Source organism: Molothrus aeneus, chromosome 10, assembly GCF_037042795.1.
Source record: "Molothrus aeneus isolate 106 chromosome 10, BPBGC_Maene_1.0, whole genome shotgun sequence".
NCBI classification, from domain to species: domain Eukaryota; kingdom Metazoa; phylum Chordata; class Aves; order Passeriformes; family Icteridae; genus Molothrus; species Molothrus aeneus.
In genome coordinates, this window is record NC_089655.1 from 25675219 (window position 1) to 25698457 (window position 23239).

The 23239-nt window shown below is 37.9% G+C and overlaps 1 protein-coding gene across 2 annotated transcripts; it reads right to left on the bottom strand.

The window, feature by feature from the left end:
- Positions 1-8623: 8623 nt before the first annotated feature.
- GYG1 (glycogenin 1) lies at positions 8624-23234 on the bottom strand. Of its 2 annotated transcripts, XM_066556698.1 has the most exons (8): positions 23152-23234; positions 19730-19865; positions 17682-17856; positions 17208-17370; positions 13627-13753; positions 10296-10515; positions 9629-9679; positions 8624-9410 (listed from the first exon to the last, which is right to left on the bottom strand). In XM_066556698.1, the coding sequence occupies exons 1-8, from the start codon at positions 23156-23158 to the stop codon at positions 9249-9251; spliced, it is 1041 nt and encodes a 346-aa protein (XP_066412795.1). In that variant the 5' UTR covers positions 23159-23234; the 3' UTR covers positions 8624-9248. The 2 variants fall into 2 exon arrangements, with proteins under 2 accessions (XP_066412795.1, XP_066412796.1); XM_066556699.1 differs by lacking the exon at positions 9629-9679.
- Positions 23235-23239: the final 5 nt, after the last annotated feature.

Consider the following 23239-nt stretch of genomic DNA (forward strand, 5'->3'; position numbering starts at 1 on the left):
ATGTATTTATTTCCTGTTGTCACCCAAAATGGATTCTTAAATTCAACATTTTTACTTTCTCTTTAGAGAATCAGGGCTTGCATTTATTCATTTGGATGGGTCAATGGCACAGAAGAAAAGAATGAAAGCAATTTGTTGTTTCCAAAGCAACCAAGCAGGGTCCTGAACTATAATGCTTTTGTCTCTGAAAGTGGGTGGAGTTGGATTAAATGTGACAGCAGCTTTCCTAGTGTTTTTAATGGATGTTGTGGTAATGGGTTGTTCATAATGATATGGCCTAATCTAGGTGAAACTTCTTTGGTGTTTTTCTAAGAGGCAGAAGGAAAACCTGTCTGAGAAAGAATGACAATGATGAGTATCTGTTTAAAAGACAAATAGAACTTTCTTTCATTTGTTTCCCTAGAATCTTCTTGTTTTAACACTATATTTTTTTGCTGTCCATTTATTTACTATGAGTGGAAAGAATGCTAGTAATACTACTAACAGAGTGGTATGACATCTTACAGTGTAGCATATGCTATGTTCATTCTTCATATCTCTCTTTCTTTCCGATACTTTTCAATGAGGCTTTCTGTTTGTTGTTTATGAACTGCAAAAGCCATGAAGTGGAATTTGAGGAACAGTATATATTTAATGTAGTACTTGTCTGTTCTAGTCTCTTCTGCTATTACTGAGAATTTATTTATAAATTAAGACATTAGTCTGAGGTTACCTTTTGTGGTCATGGGAAACTGGTAATACTTACATTTAGGAAGTTTTTTTCCTTTCATTAAAGCACTCAGAAATGCAAAATTATTTGTAAAGAATAAAAATGTAAATTACCTTTATTGATAACAAAATAGTTTCCTGAGCAAAACTGATTCATGTGTTGTGTCATTGTACCAGATTAAGGGTTTTCTATTCACTTCCTGCCTTCCCCTGTTCACTCCTCTGCTGTTAATTCCCAAATTTTTTGACAGTTGGAAACTGTAACAAAATCTGCACTTGAAAGAAACAGAGTAAATTAAAACAATAGTTTAGCTTTGGACTTGGGCATCCATCACCGCCAATCGTAAAGAAAAAGTACTAGCTTGGACATCAGGTAATGGATAGTAACAGTATGAAGACAAAACCTATTTATTTAATAAATGAAAGAAATTAAGTATGAGTAAGAGTATGGAGAAGTTGCCATGAAAGAATTTTTTTCATGAATCACAATGCATCTTCACAAATATTGTCTGTGTATGGACTGCATTGATCCATTCAGTTGGAAGGGGCCTACACTACCATAATGCCATCAAGTCTGTCTGTTTGTTTTTTTTTTTTCCCAACAATTCTCTGAATACTTGTAGAAACTGCAAAATAATTTTAATCTTCTGTGAAGATAATGAATAAGGTATAATGAATTCATCATATTGTGGCAAGCAGTTGTAAGAAAATAAGCTAAGCATTGCTAACACCAAGTCTAGGTATATCTGACAACCCAGGGCCAAATATAATTGCTGCCTTTATAGACCACTGAACAGTGACTTCTCATGCTGCTGGTAGCCATCCTGTGATGGTAACCACCCCAAATGGCAGTGGTTGCCTGTTTATGTTTGATGGAGGAGCAGTGGGCCCACATGATCCTTTCTTTATGATCTCACTTTTGAATAAACAGTGCCAAATGAGAGTCATTCATGCATTAGCATTCCTTGAAGTGCAGTAGCAGCAGTAATAGGATTTAAGAAGCAGAAATACCAGTGGAGTAATCAGTTTTTCAAATTCTGTGGATTTATTGTAGAACTGTAACTTGGAGAGCTGTATTCCTTCTCTGAGAGGTATAATACCACAGTGCAAGGGAGGAATATTTATCCAACTAGATTACTTTCTCCCTCCCCCCATCCTTTATAATTGTTTGTTTGTTTAAATACAATCGTAGATGCAGAATTCTCACCTTTAGGAAGAAATATGACCCTTTAATGTGAGAGTATCACAAGTATACAGATATTTCTCTAGGGCTCAGGTGTTTTTAATATTTTCCAATGTAAAATACAGTATCCTTTATATGAGATGATACTCCAGAAAGGTACAGAAGTACTGTAATTCACTTTTTCTGTGCTGGACTGATGAGAGAAGAGTGAAAGTGGTACACTTCAGTCTTTCTTGACTACAGCAGAAATAGAATGGAACATACTTCTGCATGTTTGGGCTAGGTCTTTCCTCCAGACAGCATGTTGTTTTCATATGGTGAGATTAATAATAGAACAGTTTGCCGTATATAGCTTGCCAGGAATATTCATCTTGCAGTGACAAATACATAATTTGTTGCTCTTTTGCTTGCTACCATAGGTTGGAGAAACAAGACCTGTTTGGCTTTTATCTAATTTTGCAGCTTGATGTCTCTGAGTGTGTGTAGGCATCAGAGGTTCTTAGAATCTAAAACAAGTCATTAAGAAGAATTCTTAGACAACCTGCAGTATGTGGGTGACATGACAAGGCGAGCCCATTGCACGAGACTTCCATATAAGAGACAGAACATTATTAGAGTTGATGTAGATGAAAGTATCTATTTTCTGAGAACTAGTAGTACTGTACCTGTAGGTAGATGACACATGCTGGGAAAATGCAGAGCACAGTCCTGGCATTTCACAGATCCTCACATTTAATGTTACATCAAAAGTATAAGTAGTAATAGCTACACTATCATTTTGTGTTTGGCAAAATTTCTCGTTTATCTAACATGGTGATTATTGTATATACTAATGAAAGCATATGTGGGCTTTCTTAACAGTCCACTTTACTGTTAAGTAACTGCCTATGTCCAGCTGATTTAGATTTTTCTTCAGGGTACTGAAGCAGTTAGTATATGCAGTGTTTGTTTCAGAATTAAAATAACAGGATTGTTTTGATGTCTCCTAGATTCCTGACAAACTCTATTTTTAAAGCATTTCCCTGAAGTTCCTGCTTGTTATGAACATATAACCAGAAGTTCTAAAATCTTTCTTTACAGTGGAATACTTAAAGAGTATTAGGCAGGGAGTAATTCATCTGCAGGCAGTATTTGTTGAAGATGATGTTGATGGTACAATATCTGCTTTGTGATGCCATGTGCATACTACTATGTTTTGAAGGGAGATTATTTAACTTTTTCATTTCTGCTACTAATAGCTTGGAATCCCCCTGCAGAAGACCAGCGTTTTGACGTGTCGCATTCTGGGTCAGAAGCATAGTGCTGTTGTTACTAAGGTCAGTTAAAAGATAATCCCAACAGTTTTCTGGTTATGAATAAATATTTTTTTTCCAAGAAGCTTTACAGCATTTCAAAAATAATTGTGCCATCACAGTCTCACCAGTAAAACTAAATTGTGGAGTGACTGTTGAAGTGTGCTTTGGATTGTAAGATTTTAATATTAGAAATTGAATGTCTCGAGCTATTTGGAGTGACTCAGATGGGGTAGTATAGCTGTTGGTTAGCCTGGCTATTACAGTTCATTATCTTGAAGGTATGTAGAACGCTTTTGTCATTGTCATAGCAGCTTGTTTAGCTGTGGAAGAGCAGCTAGCCTGCCTCATTAAAAGAAGATATAGATTTCCTTCCAATAAATGTTTAAAACAAAAAAAGCCCAGAAAAATTAAAAGACCTCATCTTTTCCTCCAACTGCTTTACAACCCTTTTCTCTGTGATTACAAATTAATAACTAAATAATGCAACTGTACTTAGGATACTCAGCCCCCTAGCATTTTTCCCAGAATACCTAAACTTCTCATCTTAACTTTTATTGAGAGAAAAGTAACATCTTTATTTCAGTAGTTTGGGTGGGTGGTTTTTTTGTTTTCTTTTTTTCGTTTATTGTGAAGGATTCAGTAGAAGATAATATCCTGAAAATTCAGAACAAGAAGAGGGAACTTGCAGCAGGAGCCTTTGCTACCAAAAAGCCTTCAGCAAGTGAAATATAACAAAAAAAATTTAATGAAGTTAAGGCTCTGATTGATTTATAGCTTGATCCTATGGTATTTTACATAAATAACATATTTAATATTTTGGATAATACTTCTCTTCAGGTTACATGTCCCATGTTAATTTTCAGTTTTGCTGTCTTTGTGCTCAAAATATAAATGCTTCAAATAAATTATAAAAACTAATTTGCTCCTAAAAGTTAATTTAGAAGCATGCAAACTCCTGAAATTTTTTCAGTGTTCATTTCTTCAAAAGGTTGCTTGTTAGTACAGTACTTAAGAGCAGAAAAAACGCCTCAAAACCAAAATGTGTATTCATGCATTCTAACTGATGCCATACCAAGGCTGACCTAGAACAGAGGCTGGATGGAGTTAAAGACTAAAGTAGGAATTTATTAAAAGGCCTCAATGGATACACCTTGGGCAGCCCAAGAGCCCAGCCAGAGCTACATCCAAGATGAACCCAAAATGGTCACAAATAAATGGACCACCAGTCACAAGGTCTCTCACTTTTATAAGTTCTGGTCCATTAGCATATTGGAGTTAATTGTCCAATTATAGCTTTAGGTTATGAAGTCCCATCCTTCTTGTTTTTCTCTCTTCAGTCCATGTTGTTTATGTTCTTGGGCCTGAAATTTGGGTGGTTGTCCTTGGTCCCAAGCTAGGAAAGGAATTGTCTTGTCTAGCTACTCTGTGAAGAGAGCTTACCATCCCTTAATATGAAACTCTGAGCTACACACTAAAGCAGTACAGAAGCTGAAAAATATAAAAGCTAAAACCTAAGGCATCATTATCTGCAAGCGTTTCATCTCATTTTAGAGGTGAAAAGGTAATAAAAGGTAAATAATGTGTCTTCTCCTTCAGACAAAACCCTCTCTAAATCAATTAGTTTCATGTTTCTATCTTAGTATTGCCTGATAAACAAAGAGATCATCTGGACCGATTGTTTCAGAAAAGGTGGTCAGTGACACATCATAAGAATTCTTACTTTTGCAGGCTATGTCCAAAGAAGGTATTTAATTCAAAATTTTAAAAGTACTTTTTACTATTTCTGAATAATATACAGGTGCAGGAGGGAGTTCCTCTGATAATTACTTCCCAGGAGTTAGTAAAAAGGCAGTACTTAAATTTGTGAAACACTTTTAATATTTTACTTAACAGAACTCCAATGATTTTTGTAAAGTTTTTTTTTATGAAATGCTAGAATCATAGGCATGAATTGCAATATGCTATCTAGTAATTTCAATAGACACTTTGAACAATAAGACCGTGGTAGATGCAAAGTAGAAACTGATCCACTCGTGTGTCAGTGAATGAGGTAGTCCTTGCAAAATAAATTAAAACAAATTATTTTATAGCTGCCAGCTTTCTAACAGTTTTCCTTTACTACTTTTCCACTTGCAGTGGAAAAATGACACATTTTTCACTTCCATACATATGTCTCAATGGAATGCTGATCTGCATGCCACTTGACTTATGGAGGAAGAATTTGGTAAACTACACCCGTTCATGTACCACAGAGTAAAAAACAGCACTAAAGAATCTCAGTTGAGCATTAGCTGAATATTTATTGTCTGTTCCTTTCTTTCCATTTGATTCTTATCTTCTGATAACGTGTTTACCTAACACATATTCTGCTCCCTTCACTGTGATGCTCAGACTTCGAATTGTAGTCATAGATTGCTGTATTTATGTCCTGTTTAGATTTGGGAAGTGTACTTGACAGCAGAGAAATGGAGTCCATAAAGCTTGTAAAGCCTTTCACCTCTTACGTCTGAAAATACCAACCTGCTGATTATAAGATGAATTGCAAACATAGGAAGTGGAAAAGGACTGAGAAATAAAGGGAAGATATCTACTATCTGAAGCAAGAGGGCTAATGAAAGGAGTGAGAAAGGAAGTAAAAACAAGAAAACTATCAAACTGATGCCACTTTTGGAGAGCCAGGACCTTAGCTATGGAGAAGGGCATACTTTAAGTCTGTTAGAGAAAGAATTAGAAGGACACAAACAATGGAAGACAGCATGAACCCCAGTACCTGATTGCCACTGGAAAGCTGAAAAAGAACAAGAAGACAGAGAAGACAGCTAAACCTGATTGAAGTTGGGTTTTAAGTGCCATTTTTGGGGGTTTTTTTTGTGGGTTTTTTTTTTTTTTTTTTGTTTGGCATAGAGTTTATGTAAGTTAAACTCTGTGTTTTGCTGTTACAGATTTTGATATTTAGAGATAAGCTGGAAAAATAATTTGCAATTATGAAGGAGAATTTGGCCTTTTTTTTGTTATGTCCATTTTGCAAGTAAGAATTTCACAGGCAAGAGTACCTTTTCTATGGCTAGTCAAGCTACATCATTACTTACGTGAACATATGCTGACATTTTGTAAAATGGCTTAGTATGATTATGAAAACAACTAAAACAAATTACTAGTATTTTTCTCATCTATTAGATTATTATTTCCAAGTTCCAAAGCCATATATAACTCACTGAAGGTAGTATTAAGCTTTATGTCTCTCCCAAGAAAGCCATTAATATATCTGAGAGAAAAGATGTAAAACCTGAGCACAGAAAAGTCCTGTCTGATTTGATGGAGCTGTTCAGTAAGCAAGTAGCTAAACACCTTGGTGTTCTGACTGTTTGGGATTTTTCTTCTGCTTTTCATGATCTGTAAGTAGTCTTTGGCTTTTGGCATTCTCTTTCATGAAGTTTGAATGGTATGTTCTAGGAGTAAGCTTTTGGAATTATTTTTAATTCCAAAGATTGAGTTAGTAGCCTGTGATTCTGATTTTAATTGGGGTTTGTTTGCTTGTTTGGAGGTTTTTGTTCCTTTTTTTTTTTTCTTACCTTATACATAAAACAAAGATGTATATGGAAAAAATGCTTCTTAAGCTTTTAAGAGTTGCTCTGAGCTGTCACCATTTAAGGAAAACCTTAGATTATAGGTTTCATAATGGCAAATGAAGTTCCAATATTTGAGTTGCAATCTAAGCAGTGCTGTGATTCTTCTGAATAATGATGTTTAGAGTACAGTGCTGTTTTGAGTATGTTCAGATTAGAGCAGAAAACTGCTTGATGTATCAAGTGATGCTACTGCAAGGGAAAAAAGGGATTTTTGCTTTTCTGCAAAAGCTGCCTACAGCAATTGTGAAGGAAATAGTGGCAAACAATGACATAAAGGTCATTTTATTCAAAATAAGCTGCATAGAATTTGGTATAGATGTCATACCTTTCCTGAGGCTGTGGTTAAACACTTGATCGTAGTATGAGTTACAGAGGCTACAGCAGAATTCTTTTCACAGGTTATCTTTCTTCACTAACTGTATTTGTTAACACAAAACATGCTGGTTTTCATCTTATTCAGCATCTCTCCTTATCTTATTGTATTAATGTAATGAAACATACATGCTAAACCAAATTTTCAGGCAGGTAATGAGTATCATACTTTTATACTTTCTTGGTTCTCTCCAACTAAGCTTAAAAAGAAGTAATGTCCCTACTCTCCAGTATGAATACAGACAAAGGGAGGACAATGTAGACTTTTAAAAGAGTATGTTACTATTTTCCATAGAGTAGTCTTTGAGTATGCAGAACTCTCCAATATTTGTTTGATAAAGTATACTTTTGTCATTACAGACTGTAACTAGTAATCCCTCCTGCTTTCACACAACTTCAAATTTCTATGTTAAAATAACAAACAAAACAAAACAAACAAACAAAAAAACACAGCAAAAGAAAAACCCATACAGGAAAGGGCTAGTTACAACCTGCAGTTCAGATACTATGTTCTTTTAAGTAGTTACAAGCTACGTTGGTTTGGACCTCATCTTTTAGCATTTTTTCTAAATGGTGGACAACTAAATCATAGAGGAATTGAGTAGTGAAAACAAGTTAAAATAGACCAACCCTTATAGTCATATTATGTCTTCTGCTTTACCAGCAAATGGTGAGAGCTTGGTGATTGTTTATTTTATCTCTAGGCTCAAGATTTAGCATCATCACTAAATTCCAGCCAAAATCCTCCTTTGCTAGGAAATAAGGAGTTAATATTTTCTTAGTGTTTCTGGATTTGTGCAAGGTACAGCTGTCAAAAAACACTAATTTTGCTCTGTTTAGACTTTTGACTAAAGGATAGAAAACCTTAGTACAGATGACAGGCAATCTGTCATCAGCATGCTTTATTTTTACTGTTTTTCCATGTATCTTGGAGTACATGTAGCCTGAGTGTGGCAAAAAAAGCACTTCCTTTACTGTCTTTATACATGGAAAGAGTAGTTTTCCTTACCAAGGTAGGTGCAGTTACTTAAGCAGCTATGTAATCTTTCTTTGCCGAAGTAGTATCACAGTTGTTTTTATGACTAAGTTCAGTGTACAGGGCTTACATTTTAGGGATGGTGTTTCTTTAGTCACTTGAAAGAAGGATGCCTTCTTCCCAAACGTCAAGTTACTAATGTAAACACCTTCAGCAGGTACTTCCTCATGTGCCTTGTCCTATATTTATGTCAAGTTAATACAGGGATTGGCCCTAAACAACTCCCTAGCAAATGACTAAGTACTTCTAAATAATTATGAACTAAAAGATGGACATTTGCTAATGAGAGCTTGAGTAACATAAGCAAAGCTTAAGGGATATTTATACCTGTTGAATATTTTAGTTAGACTGCTTTAAAGCTCCTTTTTTTAATTGCTCAAGAGTTTAGGGAAGACAGAAATGCATGACAACTTTTTATTTTTGTATCAAGTGCAACATTGCAAGGAACAGATAAAACTCAGTTTACTAGTCCCATAGTATACAGAACTGAAAAACGCATTCTGCCATGCTGCAGGCACTGTGCGTAAGAACCTGGTCAAAATTTCAGTGCAATTGTGACTGGAAGAGCAAAGCAGTGCTATTACTGTTACATGTATGTATCCCAGTGTCATTAATACATTTATGGTAAAGCAGAATGGCTACCACTCCAGTGTATGAGCAATCCCATGAATTAGATTTTACATCTAAAACAGCAAGCAAAGGAATCAATGCTAATCACTAATGAGGTGAGGTAACAAACCCAGTTTAAAGAATATGTTGAGCCAATTGATCAAAACAGAAGAAATTTTAAGCTGAAAATACCTGGCTTTATCTAGTATGGAGAATTGGAAATTGGGCAGTAATAGGTGGCCCAAGGATTCTGCTTCCTAGCTTTTGCTCAGTCTTCATCTGTAGCACTGCAGAGGCCTTCAGCCAAGAAGTTTTTCCTCAAGCTACTAGCAAGTGTAACTGACCACCATCTATACCTTTCTAGCTGTTAGTTCTGGAACAAGTCCTTGCATCACCACTGTTTGAGACAGGCACTTCTACTGAAGGTAGGTATCAAGTTTCTTCTTGATGTTGTCAAAGGAATCCACTCCCATATAGTCAGCTTGGCCCTGTTCCCACCGTTCCTTGCGTTCTTCTGAAGATTCAGTTGGTAATAGTGGTGATACTGATACGTGGGACACTGCCTCTGTAACTTCTGCCTAAAAGGAAAGGTAGAGTAAAAATATAGAAATACTTTGTGCAGCTAAAGCGAGCAATAGGCCATAGAATGGGACAACAAAGTTGATGTTATCATGCGCAATAGCAAGCATTGCCAATGGGTAGGGATTGTGCAGCTTTCCTAGCAAAATAACAAAGCAGAGTTACAGATGTTAGCAAGGGGAAAAAAAGAAAAAAGTAAAATTTCAGTTCTTCATACCTCTCTACAGAAGCCACAAGAGAAAGCCAGAGTATAGACCAAGCCCGATAGCTGCAAATAGTTTGTTAGAAAGATGCAAGATTACCAAGAGAAGCACATCTGAAGAGGTCAATAACTTTGGTCTTAAAAAGGCTGAGAACTTAAACTGGCTCATGTACTAAGCTAAAACTAAGAAGTCCGCAGTCAGATGCAGGCTGCTAAACTCTGTGAATGAGAACTAGAGTTAGAAGCATTATTTTGGTTGTCCTAGGCAATGTGATTCACCATGCAAGATCTGTATGTACATATTTGCATGCTGAACTGGGGTTCTTCTGCTTGAGAACCTTATTAGCTGCAACACATTAAGACTTAGACCCTTCTCTGTATAAATTAAAGAAGTTACTACATCAAAGAAGTTACTACAGTATAAGACCTGGTGCTACATTAACTATGTACACAGTTTGTTTTAGGCAAGCATACAGCCATGTCCAAGACCTGTCTAGCATGCTTCTCTTTTATAGTATTATTTATTCCAAGCTTAAAAAGACAAAACTAAAATACCCTGCATCCCACAAACTAAACCACACCCATGCTTTGAGATGGACAGAGGGAAGGGACATTGATGCAATGGTAAATAACCTGTCATCCATACTTAGGTATGGATGTACAAGATTATTAGAGCACGTACCATATTTACCCCTGTAGGAATTTCTTTAACAATTCCATGCTGTTCTAGTAATGGTAAAACATCAGCTATGTAGGTATCCCACCACATGTTGAGGAATTCTGGGTGAACTATTTTAGGGTCATCCATGTTGCCCTTTATGCTTTTTGTTCTGGAGTCATATGTATAGTTCCACGGCTTTGTGCTTCCCAGGAAATGCACTACCTTAGTATTTGCACCAAACCTGTTGGGCAGAAAAATTTTAGAAGTCAGTTTGTACATGTGTCTAGAAAACAAGTTTAGACAGTCAGACATAACTTTTTTTAACCTGTTATTTCTGTATTTGTCCAGAAAACAGAAATATGAATATTTAGGTGGCTAAATGCTAAATGGTCAAACTGCCAAGGCCTATTGGGACTGAAAGCATTGTGAAACAATGGAAAAAATGCAAGCTGAATTCTACATTGCACTAGTCAGAATACAGCCAAAACCTAGTGGTCTGGGCTATTTAAATACTTACAGACAACTCAAGTCTTTAGGGTCATGTCCATAGCTCAGGGGAGAGCAGTCTCAAGCAGCCGTTGCAATCGGAACTGGTTTTAAAAGTGAAAAAGATTCTACTCCAAAGTCAGCAAGCCAGAGAGTTAAGCATTACAAGTATTATGTAGAGAACAGTCAGTGTTAAGAGTTACCCTTTCAGTTTATAGCCCTGTAGAAATGTATCATTGGATGGCTCTGCTGCAAGGAGACCATGTCCTTGAAAAATAGCAACTTTGTATAACCAAGGCATTTCAGAACACTCCTGATCTTGGTGCAGCAGGGTCTTGCTTAGACAACCCTTACTTCCTAAACAACCTTAGGGCAACCATGCGTGAGTTTGGTAGTGGGTTGTTTTTGTTTCTTTTTGAAACCATTTAAACTATTTTCAATATGGACTTCTAGCTTTTTCCCAGCTGTTAGTATGTTCTTCTGTATTAAAAGTAAAGATGAGATGCACCTCTTCTCAAGTAGAGAACTAAACACTGAAAGAGACAACATTCATGTCATTCTCCTACAGTTCCAGAGCTGGGTTTTAGCTTGATTCAATTTTGTGAACAAGCAATACTAGTCCGTCTGCTAACAGTGACTATCTCACCTAGTTCAGTTTGTATCACATTAGGCTTTCTTGTCAACATAATATGACTGAAATGGAGAGTAACATCAAGTAGCTTGGCGTATGTTTTATTAAGCAGATGCTGGTCATTTTGACCAGGACTCGGGTGTTAAAGAGTTTTGTGTATGAAGACAATACGGGTGTGTTTCAAAAGCCATAGATTATTCAAACCAAGTATGCATTTGGATGGGGTTGTAGGTTTCATATTATTTTAAGGTCCTTGACTATATTTCAATGTTTTCAATACAACTGAACTTACTGCAGAATGAAGACTTGTGTGTGCATGAAAGGCCAAGTATTTGCTTTAACTGCATGAAAAAAAGTGTCTTCAAGAGGTCAGTTACTGGGCTTTAACTTTAAACCCCAAAAGTCAAGATTTAGTGTAAGGGGACTACCTTAGTTTTATTAGCTGTCAGTACTAAACCTGAGTTTTCTTCATCTTGGGCTGCTGCTGTTCTAAGGAAACTTATTGTTCAAAAATCAAGGGAAGTTAAGCTAGAGAATAGAATGCATAAGAAGTATCATGACATTTGTTGCAAATAGAGAAGTATACTCTTGGTATCCTGTCTACTTACAGTCAGAACAGATGCCAAGCTTCTACAATGTTTTCAGCATCTGCTTTCTAGATACTTTCTGGACCTGCAATACTTTATTTGGGCATTTAAGCTCAACTGTTAGGAAGCTTTATGTCCACACTGGCCTCAGCAACTAATCTGTCTTTCCACATCTCCCAGAAAAGTCCTTCATCAATGTTTTGAAGTCAGAGAGCATTTGTCATGAATTGGCATTTTCCTTTGGAAAAAGGATTACTGAGACTGCTGTGAAATCTAGTCTCACTGTACAAAGCTGCAAAAAACTTAGCTATTACTGTCAGTAGGTTTAAATTTCACTATATTCTAACTGTTGATCATCAAGAGTGTAGCTGCTGATCTAACCAAGGGAACTTGTTCCACCTATTGAGCAGGGAGTGTTGCTTACAAGGGCTGCACTTCCAGCATTCTATTTTTGAAGGTCTGATGAATTCAGTTAAGCAACTGATTCAATCAGTTGAAGGTAATTTTTGTCAAGAACTCCCAGCTCCAATTAGTGTTCTGTGTCAACTAAGTAATTTGTAAAATTAAGGTCATGTGACTAACAGCCAGCCATGGAAAGAGGGCATACTTTACAATAGATGTTAGTTTATCAAATGCTATCCAGCTACTTAGTCATTCTGAGGCTTGCATATATTTCTTTAAATAAGTGTTCCACTTTTAGCATGACAAGATTCCAAATAGTATTCTGATCACAAGACATAGTTTGACCTTGAGCCAGCAAGGCCTGCTTATGCCAGCTGCTGCTTTAGACACTAGTAACCTGATGTCATTCAGAGATCAGATTGTTTTTATGCACTTGGCACTTTCCCTCTTCCTTGCCTCCAACTTCTGTAGCTCATAATAGATAAAGAGTTTCTGTGTAACACTTCAGTTTCCCTTCTTTCCCCCCTCACCCCGCCCCCTTTCTCCTGGATTGCTGTAACACTTTGAGCAACCCCGCCTCTGACATACAGTTTACTCGCATGCCACACTAACACTGCTAGCTAGGGAGGATACAGGCTTTGTCACAGAGGAAATATGCAATGATATGTGGTTGGCTGTATTCTTTGTTCAATCTCACTGTTACTTAAGGAACTGAGAGAGGTCTAGAAAGACTGTTAGGAGAGAATTCTAGCTTGATACAAATCTTTGTTCACCACACTTATTTTAATGGTATAGGTTGATTAGATGAAACTGTAACTACTGGTTGTTAAATACCCTAAGTAACTGGAGTGAAGAAAGGGCAAGTTATCTAAGTGGGAAGGAAACCACAGTGACATGCTGAAAGTCAGCTCAAGTTGATTAAAGAGCCTACTGCCATTGGTTCGAACTTGTCTAGACTGTATCCTCTCCTGGAGGAGTGTTTTTTCCTTTTGCAAGTGACCTGTCAAATGTGTTTACTCAACTTCCATGTTATCACCAGGGATGAGTGGTTTAAGCTGCAGATACAGCTGAATTTGATTTTCATCAATTCAACTTTTTTTTTTCAAGAGAAGAAATTACAATATTTTGAGTGGGAGAAACAGTCTACTTCTAAAAAACCTGCATAAGCTCACATCATGCCTGTTCATTCTGTTACAAGAAATTAGTTTATGTAAGCTCTGCAGGCGTTCTTGAAGTTTCAACTTACGCTTTAAATGCTGGAAGGTAGGAATATACAGAAGTGCTGCTCAAATTATAAATAAACGGTAGATGTTTGCTCATGTCTGTCGTTGCCCAGCTGCTGAAGAAGGTGTTTAATAACCCCTGATCTGCACCTAAAAGAGAAAGCATTAATAGGCCACGACCATCAGACAGCTATTTGAAGATCTTTTTCAGTCACTTTACTAAGCAGGAGTTGGTAATGCAGTTATCGTGTCCTGTTGAAGTCTGGCACAGAGCACTACAGTTCTATTTGTGAACAACCCTGTAAACCTTGCAGCCTTTGAATATTCCAAAAATGCAGAGAATGAAATAGCAAATTTTGGGGTTACTTTTGTTAAAGATAGGAAGCTGCTCACAAACTCTGCCATTCAGTTTCTTTTATAGCTTAAGTTCAATTGGTATAACACAGCAATAACACCCCACAATAAAACAGTACAACTGAGCACTGCTCAGCTGTAGCTCAGAAGATCAAATGGCAGCAATAAGTTTTATTACTTATGCTTACAGATGCATGACCAACATCATCTCCCTGACAGAGTTAGGGTATCAGTGGCCTGTTAGACCTGCAGTGCCAGATGCATCTACCTCCACACTGATCTGATAAGAAAAGCACATGTAGTCTTGTTGACAATTATAGTAAAACTCCATCAAATTCCTTAACAGATAACAGGTGTTCCTAATTCTGTACTAAAAAGCTCCTGACTAACCACTAAATGAGGATAACAATCTGTGTTCAGAAGGGTCATGTCTTAGTTTGCAAGTAGAGGTTGTTACAAAGTTAAGTGAATCTGAAGTTGTTTGGTATCTCAGTAGTAGATTAGCTAAAAAATAAATATAGTCTTCAGGCCAGAGTAGACTAGTTTATAAGCAGCAACTGAGAAGTAAAAACCTATTTATCTACATCCATTCATTCTTTATCACAATGAATACGATTAGTCTTTAAATGGTAATAATCCCTCTTATCAAGGAGATTGAAGAGAGTCCTCTGACTTTCACTTGCTGTATTCTTTCACCTATCACTGCATGCACAAGTAGTATTACTAAGGGGTAGGTAAATAGATAGCTTAGTTAGCCGACAATGTTTCATTTTAATCTTTCATTTTCTTAAGGACTCAGTCTCTGCTGACTCAGGAAAAGGTTTTTATTGGCCTATGATTCAATTTAGGGCAGTATTAAGGTTTATACCATCAGTGCCATTTGAGCAGAATTTGCTTTTTGCAGCTGAAGTATCTAGACGCTGGGCATAAACTTAGATGTACGGACAGTACACTGACAAATATAAATTCTAGGTATCCTGTTACAGCTGTCAGCATACATGCAGATTGCAGAATGAGAAACAGCCAGAGACTCAGTCCAGCAATTTCAAACCTCTGACTTGCCTCTCAATCCGTAAAGGAAGGAAAGCACTTTTGAAAAACTGGTATCCATCATAAGAGAACCGAAGGGGCAGCAACCATGTATTTAACTTACTCTGCAGGACTTTCTCTTGCTCAGATTGGTTTACGTCCTTGGCCTTTTTTCAGATTGCATGCATTTGTGCCAAAGCAGACAATGAAAGCAGTATCTAGCTGTCCTAATTCAGACTTCAACAGGAGTATTGTTATATAAACAGGATCTCACACATAAGGTGAAAAATCAGGCAGTACTTAATATTAACTACATATTTACAAATACATATCGAGGTACAATACAGCAAGACTATTTTGGATCCCAGGCTAAAGAGCAAGAGGATTGTCTAAGCAATAGCAACATTCTTAAGGTAGCAGTACTACCAGATTTCTTCTAAAACCAAATTTTTCTTTCCTATCCACTACTTTTAGATTGTATCTAGAGTAGTTGCATCTTTATTATCTACAAACGTGAAGTTTAGACAGACAGAGTAGATGTCTACATATGTAGCCATCATTCTTCCATTTCTGGACAACAGTAATGGACGCAGCTGTCTGCTGTTACATACAAGAAATATTCTGGAAGGTCTTCTATGCCCTAGTTACTCCTACTGCAGACAAGGCACTTGCAGCTTGACTTCAACTACACATAGTTTGGTAGGTTGTTAAGTTTGCATCCCTGTGTCCCATTAAAAGCAGTGACCCTTCATAGGTTTTTCTTACTAAGTTTCCTAGGCCCTTTTATTACTCTCTAGGTCAATTTATTTTTCAATTCCCTTTCTCCCTACCAAGTTCCTGAGCTCAGCAGTAGCTTATACAGATGGTCTAGGTCTCCATGGCATCATTACTCAGACCAGTGCTACCATTTAATAAAAACTAAGGTTTTGAAGCTGAAGTACAAATTACAGTTCCAGAAATTTGATAAGAAAACAATTAGCCCACTGTTTTTGCTGTTAAGTGCTGCAACAATTGCTTTGCGTCTAGGACAGAGGAAGTTTCACCATTGCATGGCTTTAGCATTCATGCCAGAAAGCATATTGTAAAAATGGTTCTATTCATTTGGGGGTTTTTTGATTGGTTGCTTTTGGGGGGATTTGGGTTGGTTTTTTTTTGGGGGGGGGGGGGGTAGGACAGGGTCTTTGGTTGGTTTTGGGAGTTTTGTTTGTTTTAATGCAACAATTCAGAATTATGCTACAGATTTTGCTATAGCTGGTGATCAGTTTGTACCTTTGACCTTTATTACATGGCAGTATTCATTTTCATTAGGTAGCATTGAGCATGCAACTGCTCAATGTTCTTTACAAGAATCCCTACAGTAAGAAGGATTATTCTGCAGACTAGGAGTGACATCTGAATATTTTACTTTTCACAAAGTACTGAGAGGTAAGTCAACATTACCTTTTATCTGAGAGTTTCATTTTATGGTCTTATTTACATCATTTTCTATATTTTTTTTTCAGTTAGACTTTGTTTCCTACCACAGTAGTTACATAATGAAATTAAGTGACAGGAGACAGTGATACTCAGAAGCTTTTAACTACAGCTGTCTCCAAGGGACATAAGCTTTTCCTGCAACAGTAACAGATTAAGAAGACTTACAGGACGACACAACTTGGTTTCTCAAGCTGAAACCTGGTACAGTGGCGGAACCCAAGTAACCTATGGTAGGAAGCAGCCAAGGCTACTACATGCACTTGATACTGGGTAAGAGACAGTCACTACCCTATAATGACAGGAAGCCATCACATAGCATACAAAGAGATTTCTCTATCTTCAAATGTTTGATTCTCTGAAGCTGTGCTCAAGTTGACCAGTACTATTTTTTCTATAGCAGCTTGAGTTACTATAGAACATCCAAGCCTTGAATGTTAGGAATGTCTGAAGCATATTACTGGAGTTTCATTTCTTATTATATGATTCTACACCTGTTAGTCTGGAGGCCAAACTCAGTTTTTATTTCATTAAGCCTGAAAAAAGTAATTTTACCACATATTGTAATGATAGCCTCTATTTCTGAGAAGGATACAATTTTTGCATGGTTACATTGAGAATTCTATCATACAGAGTCCCCATGAGATGTATGCGGTTACTGAGCCATCCCAAATACTGTTAGACTGGACAATAGTAATTACTGTTACATTTTGGTCTAACTTACACTGAAATACAAATTAATACATACCATCAAAGCTACCTTTCTCTGTGGCAAACTGTAACAGCTGACTGTATGTTTCAATGGAAGGTCGGTAAACAAAAACTCCTGAATTAAAACAGTCGGGCCAGCCTGGATCTGGTGCTGCAGATAGCTCTTCTCTCTCAAAAAGCTCATCTATATTTGACAAAACCTAATTGTAAAGAAGTTCAAAAAAATGCTTTTAGGTGAGGAATTGTATCATGTTTTTCATGGATTTTGGCAAATACACTAATTCATGAAAGAAAGTTCTTTTATCAGTGTTCATGTTACAGAAGACAATACTTGACATAAATAGTCCCCACAGACTTCACAACAGTTAATTTAGTTTAAAAGGCACACACATTCTTACTGTTACTAGTCCATCTATTATCCCTACTCTTAAAAAAAAAAAACAAACACAGAAAAAAATCCAACAACCCTGATACGAGGCTTTGAGAAGTACCATGAGACACAGCCACTTACCATTGTGTCTGCATCCATGAAAACACATTTTGAAAACTGTGTCAGTTCCCAGCAGTGAAGCTTTGTTAGTGTGACGCCCAACTCAGGTCTTTTCATTAATGCCAAGTGTGCTGAATCCCCACTATCCAAGACATTTACCAATATGACTTCATCAAAGACTTTTTCCAGCACTCTCCTGGGGAAGAGTCAATTGGCAAGATTTAGTTCTAGTGTTACTCCAACAGCAGACCACGTGACAGATTCCGTAAAGAGAAGTGGAATAACAGGAAACCTGTTATTCAACATTTCTTGTTGAAAAGTAGTAAGAGTTGACTGCATATTTTGGAACACACAAGTACACCTGTCTGCCATAAAGTTTGTAATGTGCACATTTTGGGGAACAAAGAAGTCTTTTGGGTTTTTTTTTTTCTTCCACAGAGTTTTAGTGGGCATTGCTATCTAGTTCAGTAAATCATACACTAAGGTTTTTTTTCATCCAGACTCTAATATCTAGCAACTTAAAAGCCTACTCTGAGCAGACAATTAAGAAATGGGAAGCCATTAGACTAGCTTGAGCAGGACAGTAGTCGAATCCAAAACAGCTGAGACACAATTTTATGCAATATTTACACTGTTCTGGATTTGTGACATTTGAGACATCTGCATAGACCTAGTTACTAAAACTTTCTTTATCCCATGAAGTCTTTTCAAGACTAACTAGTTATGGCTGTAGGTACAAAATGTTTTGAACCAGTATCATATTCACTGGAGTGACAAACTTTCAGGCAGCGTAGTGAAATTTTGTGGCAGATATCCAACCTTTGCTTTACCATCAATAGAGAATTACCATTAGTTCAAGAGATTAAGGTGTTCGTGCTGCTTAAAACAGGAAACATCAGTAAAGTCTTACTGTTCTTCAGCATATCTTGAATGCTCAGCAATCGCCAGTACAATATAAGCCCCACAGAGCTTTTAAATGAGTTTTGGAACTCTGCCTTGCAAGCCAGTCTTTATACTGACAGTTGGTGGGTCAGTGCTTCTGAACTTCAGGCATACTTTGTTAGTGGAGACAGGGTGAGAAATGCAAGTTCCAATTACACCATTAGGTACATAAGTATCATCGGTCTAAGGGCACAGTACTAGGTGGCTTTCACTAGCACATGGGCACATTTAAGGTTCATCTTAGAAGAGCACACTCACCTAGTAGGCTGAAATGGATGTTCCTATATGCAACATTTTAAAAGCAATACAACCGTTTAGCTGCCAGGAGACTCCAGGGAAAGTCACTGCATTTTTATATTGAGTCACATCTCTATCGTGTCTACACACTGATAACTCTTTTCAGAATTACTTCCCATGTAGAGAATCTTGACTTATTATCTGTAGTTCCCATAGCTATCAACTGTTTTGTTGGTTTTTTTTTTACCCTCTTACATGTGGAAAGAATCCAGTCCACTCCATAGTGAGACTATTCTAAGGAGGCTGTAGGAAGCAGTTGCCTCTTACTTTCATTTGATGTACTGTGGTGACCTTGTTAGATGCCTCTGTTCAGCTGCTGATTTGACATACTTGGTGCTACCTCAGTTCTGCTCGCTTCTCCCATGATAAAATTTGAAGTGTCTGCTAGATTTCAATAGAGCTTGTGTTATATTATGTCAATTGGGAATATTTCTGCAAAACAAACAAACACTAATTTCCTGCCCCCACCTCCACATGCATACACATAGCACTAACAAATGTATGGGCAATATTACATTGTTGGACAATTCTAAGCAGGACTACAAAAGAGCAAAGATCCAGCAGAAATATCAGTATCAAGTCATGGTTTAGAGCTCTAACTGCAGACTATTTGTTCAACTCATCGTAGGGAAGAAAAAAAAAAACACACCAAAACATAAACAGTTTCATGTTTGAAGAACTTATAGAACTCCAGGTAAGTTGAGTTCTGCTGAAATTAGCTGTTTAGCTTCCAGAGCTTTGAAAGGTTACTATTAAGAAAGTTAACTTCCATTTTTCAACCTGCACATGAGCAGGAACTGTTGCAGTCTGAAGCATTTAAGTGACCTTACCTCATAAGATCTGATACCTGAGGAGTTATGAGTGCAGTCAGCTTCCTCGTTGTTCTATACTGTTGCAAGGATGAACCAAGTACCAGCGCTCCTTTCACATAGGAGTCATTTGTGGCTAGAGTCACAAAAGACTGGTCTGGAAGAAATGAACGTGGTCAAGTTAGCACAATCCACTACTTTATTCTGAGACAGATACATTAGAAACCTAGTATTGTTAGGTAATCTTGCAGTGAGGCCTCTAAGATGTGCCCTTTAATTCTGTGTACAGGGACTCAATGAAGCAGATTGTTTGCATAGCTATATTTGCTATTGGTAACTTGACACATGGCAAAATGCAGTAAAATGACCCACAAAAATCAAGACTGTTTCAAGAGAGCACCAGTTCAAATTTGCCCACAGGTTAAATAAGTCGTGCCAAAAGTAGACACAATCGAAAATTCTAAAGAGCTCTACTTAGGCCACTAATATGCTATTATACAAAAAGTGTTTGGAGTCTGTGGGCTTGCTTTTGGCCTAAAGTTAGTGGATGTAGAGTTTCTCTAGGTTCAACTCTCAACCCTGAAGCTAAAGCAGCGTAAAACTTGCAATTCATTTTTAAATGAAAGTAAGCATTGGATTATATCTTAGACAACAGATTTAAGTTTTGCTAGCTCAGGATTTTGCAGATGAGTTGTTCTGCAACCCATGATTGCAGCTCTGTCACAAGAATGCAAGATTTAAACGGGAAGTAACTAGTAATACAAAAAGCAATTTAGAACTTGCAGGAACAATTTTTACTCTTTGAGCAAAAAGAGATACTATAATCTCCTGCTCCAGCTGTATCTTAAATATAGATTAAGACAGACTGTTTTACCCTATAGTACTTATTGAAGCCATATTATACAAGCTTTTCCTTCTTTCATGTTGTTTTAAACTGCCAGAGGGGGACTCATAAAAGCAAACAAGTAACTTATAAAAGCTCTTCAGTTCACTGTTAGCTATTTTAATGTAGACCTCCTTTCAAAGTTATATCGCTTTACAAAGCATGGTCTTTCCTACCAATCCATTTTCACTCTATCAACAAAACAGTTTCTTCATAAGAATTTCAAGAGTCAAATTTATTCTATCAACTTTGATTTCTTTCCATTACAAAAGCTGTTAACTAGGTTAGATCAGAGTGAGAATTCTGGGCATTTAAAGGCTTACTATCAAGCCTAGTAGCAAGATTAAAATACTGACTCCTTTCAGAAAAATTGTTGTTTGGCACAACGCCTAAACTCACGAGGCAGTCATCATCAATATCTTTTTAACTTAATACTCCCTTAACAGTTGACGACAGACAATCATGTACTATAATTGCCTATAAGCTCTGCAAACCTGGTCTGCAAGATCTATAGACCAGCTACAAAACCTTCTATTTTGCTTAGCAGCAAAACCAACTAGTCCCAAGGGATTTAGATTATAGTGGTCAATCACAAAGATAAAAAAAGCTTCTATAATGCCAGGAATAAAGATATTTTGTTTCAATTCACTTTTAGCTGCCTATTTGTACTAGTTCATATTCAGCAAATCTGCAGAACAACTTTATGTTTCTTTAAAGGGCAAGAGTGTAATATTTTAAGTTGTATAAACAGCCTCCTAATAGGACAGGGTTTTTCACTAGGTAATTTGCATGCTACCATTCAATACATGGAAGTTTGACACGCTGCTCTCAGACAGCTCACTAAAAATCCAGTGTAGACAAAGTGGGATTGTGCCCAATATTCATCTGAATGTTGTTTGGGTATTTTTCCCCTAGCAGTGTAGCACTAATTCTTAAAGTGACCCTGCCACTGAAAGACAGATCTTTTCTTCATTGACCTGTTAGCAGGTACACTTCTACTCTGTCTCATCTTCTTGAAACTGAATATTCACACACACACACACACACACGAAGGTCTTTAGGGAAATAAAGTCAATTTAATGATGCAGAACCCTACTGCGTCCCAACTCTAGGAGGAAACTTTACAACTGCTTGACAGGAGGTTAATATTGCCAACCTGGAGACCATCTAAGTCAGCATAACTTTCCAAAGTTTCGAATAAACTATGTTTTATTCTATATCTAAAGTTTCTATTCTATCTACTCTATATCACCCTGTGTTCAATATCATCTATATATCGTACCTAAGTGTTCTATTCCATATAATTTCTAAGTACACGAGCTCATGCTACAATTTGGGCAAGACCAGTTGGTGCTTACTATGGAAGTTATATCTGCAAAAGACTAGTCCATTCTACCAAAACATCAAGTATTTCAGCTGTGTGGGTCTCCCTTCTCATCCTTTTCCCCTTTTCTGTAAACACTTTCTTCGCAGAATCTTGTGTTTACACAGCAGCCACTGCTAGGCCTGAAACATAATGAACTCTCGGTGAGAGTATGTCCTCAAAACCACACAGAATGAGAGGCAGTTGCCCAGCTTCCTAATTGACTCACCCAGATAAAACCATGCTACTTCAGAGAACTCTCTGGCTGCCCAGTTCATAGGCTATAATATCTCTGCAAGAGTTTTTGTGTTAGCCCTTACACACCCACTAGCATCCTGGAAGTCTGAGCTAAAAGCAATCTTTCATTTGATGGCTTGCAGAGGTTACTGGAGTGCTTGCCCCAGATCATTTAAAAAACTCTCCTGGAAGATTTGTCCTAGGCATAGCCAGAGTTCACAGGTGCTTGCCTTTTCTCCTATTCTCTGAGTTAGGTGCTAGTATATCTCATTTGTTTTTTGAGTACAGGATTCCTAGAGAGACAGGAGCATCTTATCAAGACATGCATCGGAGGGCAGACTTCCTGCAGGCTTCCAGACCTGAAAATGAAACCGACTTTGCTGACAACTTTAGGTGAAAATCGGGGAAAAAAGGAAAAACCCCCCAAAAAACCCCAAACAAAACAAACAAACAAACAAAAAACCCCAAACAACAACAAAAACAAAAAAACGGAAGAAAGAAGTAACACGTACGTGGAAAGCCGTAAGGACCTACTCACTGCAAAGTATCAAAATCACAGAAATCACAAGCTCTCTCGGCGTTTCAGGAGAGGGCTGGGTTTTCCCCTGTGAGCCGCTGTACCCCTACAGTGGCCTCTCCGGCCCATCCTGCTCCCCGCCACGCGGGCGACATCTCTCCCGTTAGGGGACGGAGCCTGGGGCAGAGCATCGAGAGAGGGGCGGAAAGAGCCGGCACCGTACGCGTCCTCTCAAACCGCACAGCGGTGCCCGGCGGGACGGCTCTGAAGCCCCCGCGAGCAGCCCCTGCCCCCACCAGCCGAAGCCAGCTCGCCGCCAGGACGGCTGCCTAAAAATAGGGGCGGCCGCGGCGATCCCGCCGCGGAGATCCCGCTGCCGCGTGGCGGCTCCGCGAGCGCGGCCCTCGCGAAGAGCGGCGCGAGCCGGGCGAGCGCACACTGACCTGCCATGGTTCCCGAACGCAGGTCGGTACGGGAGACGCGATGGCCGCGGTCAGGGCCGCGCTGAGGCCGCCCCTTATATAGGGGCGG

Coding starts and splice junctions, on each gene's coding strand:
- GYG1 (XM_066556698.1), bottom strand. Junction 13,754..17,207: donor AGAGAAAGGTAGCTTTGATG/GTATGTATTAAT, acceptor TTTCTCTTTTAG/GTGCAGATCAGGGGTTATTA. Junction 9,680..10,295: donor TTCCTACAGGGGTAAATATG/GTACGTGCTCTA, acceptor AACTATTTGCAG/CTATCGGGCTTGGTCTATAC.